Here is a 3,123-nt window from a genome sequence, read left to right on the forward strand (position 1 = left end):
AGAATCACTTGAACCCAGAAGGTGGAGGTTGCAGTGAGCCGGGATGGCACCACTGCACTCCAGCCTGGGTGACAGAGGGAGACTCCTTCTCAAAAAAAAAAAAAAAAAACTCAAGGCTGAGCTGGACTCCACATGGCAGGGGTGTGTGTCTGGGAGATAAGGTGGGCAGGGCACCCTGATTTTATTGGGCTGCAAATGTTAGATACATATAATGCGAGTTGTTGGGGTAGTAACAGGGCGTTCAGAGATTCAGGTACGGTCGGAATCAGGGAGCTTAAAAGTTTTCAGGATGCTTTGTTGGTGTTGGGCTTGCTCCCAAGCAAGCTGCACCCGTTGGGGGGCACTTCTGCCCCCAGCAATTCACGGTCTCATCCCTTCAGCCTAACAAGACCAGCGGGAAGACGGTCCCATCTTCTGCATTAAGTGTAAAGTCCCAGGGTCTCATGTCATTGGCTAGACTGGGTCACATGCTCATCTCTGAACCAATTACAGAGGCCAGAGGGTGAAATGCGCTCACTGGCTGGACCAGGTGACTTACCCATCTTGGAACCAATCACAGAGGCCAGAGGGTGGGCTGCTCTGATTGGTCAGGAGAAGTCATTTATCCATCTTTGAACCAATCACAGAGGCAAGAAGGTGGGATGCTCTGATTGGCCAGGCTGGGTTACTTCCCCATCCCTGAGCCAATCACAGAGGTTAGAGAATGGGCGGCTGCGACTGGCTGGACTGTGTCACCCACCCCTGAACCAATCACAAAGGCCATTTGATGGACACTTTGCCCTTTGGGGGACTGGAAACTGTTCCTCTCCCCAGGTGCTCTGACTTGATGGCCATCATTTCCTTCTCCTCCCTCAGTGAGCCCAGAGGTCTCCAGCCCACGGGAGGAAGGTAGAGGCCAAGACCCTGGAGAAGATGGACCGCGTGACCAGATACCCCATCCTGGGCATCCCGGAGACACACCGTGCCACCGGCCTGGTGCTGGATGGAGACACCAGCTACACATACCATCTGGTGTGCACGGGCCCCGAGGCCAGCAGCTGGGGCCAGGATGAGCCGCAGACATGGTCCACTGACCACAAGGCCCAGCAGGGCGTGGGGAGGTGGGGGGTGTCCTACAGCGTGCATGCCTACCCTGGCCAGCCGTCCCCACGGGGACTCCACTCGGAGGACGGGGAGGATGAGGGTTTGAAGGTTTACCTCCTGGGCGCCAGGGATGCCCACCAGGGACGCTCAACACGGACCCTCCACCCGGAGGACGAGGAGGACGAGGAGATGAAGATGTACCACCTGGGTGCTGGGGACACCGTCCCCAGGAGGCCACGCGACCTGGAGCGGGAGCGCTGGGCCGTCATCCAGGGCCAGGCAGTCAGGAAGAGTGGCACCGTGGCCACGCTCCAGGGAGCCCCTGACCACAGAGACCCCAGGACCCCCGGCCCACCTCGGTCCACACCCCTGGAGGAGAACACAGTTGACAGGGAGCAGATTAACTTCCTGGCAGCGAGACAGCAGTTCCTGAGTCTGGAGCAGGCGAACAAGGAGGTCCCTCATAGCTCCCCGGCCAGGGGGGCCCCCACAGGCAGATCCCCAGGGGTCAGCCAGGCCCCCAAGGCCTTCGACAAGCCTCACCTGGCCAACGGGCATGTAGTCCCCATCAAGCCCCAGGTGAAGGGGGTGGTCAGGGAAGAGAACAAGGTGCGTGCCGTGCCCACCTGGGCCAGTGTCCAAGTTGTGGATGACCCTGGCTCCCTGGCCCCAGTGGAGTCCCCGGAGACCCCCAAGGAGACGCCCATCGAGCGGGAGATCCGACTGGCTCAGGAGCGTGAGGCAGACCTGCGAGAGCAGAGGGGGCTTCGGCGGGGAACCGACCACCAGGAGCTGGTGGAAATCCCAGCCAGGCCACTGCTGACCAAGGTGAGCCTGATCACAACCCCACGGCGGGAGAGAGGGCGCCCGTCCCTCTACGTGCAGTGGGACATGGTACAGGAGACACAGCGCGAGGAAGACCACCGGCGGGAGGGCCTGCAGGTGGGCCGGGCGTCCACACCCAACTGGGTCTTGGAGGATCCCCAGCCCCGACTCCGGAGAGCCCTCAGCTCGGACTCCATCCTCAGTCCAGCCCCAGATGCCCGTGCGGCTGACCCAGCTCCAGAAGTGAGGAAGGTAAACCGTATCCCACCTGATGCCTACCAGCCGTATCTGAGCCCCGGGACCCCCCAGCTAGAATTCTCGGCCTTCAGAGCATTGGGCAAGCCCAGCAGCTTCTCCACAGCGGAGGCCAAGGCTACAGCTTCACCAAAGGCCACGATGTCCCCCAGGCACCTCTCAGAATCCTCCGGAAAACCCCTGAGCACAAAGCAGGAGCCATTGAAGCCTCCTCGGGGATCCCTGCAAGCCAACAGGGGTGTCGTGAGGTGGGAATACTTCCGCCTGCGTCCTCTGCGGTTCAGGGCCCTAGACGAACCCCAGCAGGCCCAAGTTCCCCGTGGCTGGGGCCAGGAGGTGGCCGGGGCCCCGGCCTTGAGGCTGCAGAAGTCCCAGTCATCTGACCTGCTGGAAAGGGAGAGGGAGAGTGTCCTTCGCCGGGAGCGAGAGGTGGCAGAGGAGCGGAGGAATGCTCTCTTCCCGGAGGTGTTCTCCCCAACGCCAGATAAGAACTGTGACCAGGACTCCAGGAGCTCCTCCCAGGCATCTGGTGAGAAGGGGCTCCAAGGACTGGCTGCTTGGATCAGGGCGGCAGAGGCTGGAGCAGGGGAGGGTGGGGAGGTGGAGTTTGAGGCTGTCAGGAAGGGCTGGGGTTGGGGAGACAATGCCTCCTAACTGTTCATCCCCTCGGTCTGCTGGTTTGTCTGTCTGTCTATTAAAAATGTAGATTTTGGAGGCCGGGTGCGGTGGCTCAAGCCTGTAATCCCAGCTACTCAGGAGGCTGCGGCAGGAGAATTGCTTGAACCTGGGAGGTGGAGGTTGCAGTGAGCTGAGATCACATCACTGCACTCCAGCCTGGTCAGCAAAGTGAGTGAGACTCCGTCTCAAAAAAAGACGATGCCTAAGGTGGGTGCTCGATTCAAGGCCTGACATGAAGGAGGTGCTCAGATGATGGCTCTGAGGGAGGGGCAATCTGGGTTA

General features: G+C 60.5%; 1 protein-coding gene across 1 annotated transcript in view; it reads left to right on the plus strand.

Annotated features, from left to right (window-relative positions):
• MISP (mitotic spindle positioning) overlaps nucleotides 1-2,817 on the plus strand; it is a 15,889-nt gene extending 13,072 nt beyond the window's left edge. The window contains exon 2 of the mRNA XM_011993058.1: nucleotides 856-2,817. Coding sequence (XP_011848448.1) covers nucleotides 913-2,817 — 1,905 coding nt within the window. The 5' untranslated portion in view covers nucleotides 856-912. The remainder of the gene's footprint in view (nucleotides 1-855) is intronic.
• Nucleotides 2,818-3,123: the final 306 nt, after the last annotated feature.

The sequence above is a fragment of the Mandrillus leucophaeus genome, unplaced genomic scaffold, assembly GCF_000951045.1.
Source record: "Mandrillus leucophaeus isolate KB7577 unplaced genomic scaffold, Mleu.le_1.0 Scaffold423, whole genome shotgun sequence".
Lineage (NCBI taxonomy): Eukaryota > Metazoa > Chordata > Mammalia > Primates > Cercopithecidae > Mandrillus > Mandrillus leucophaeus.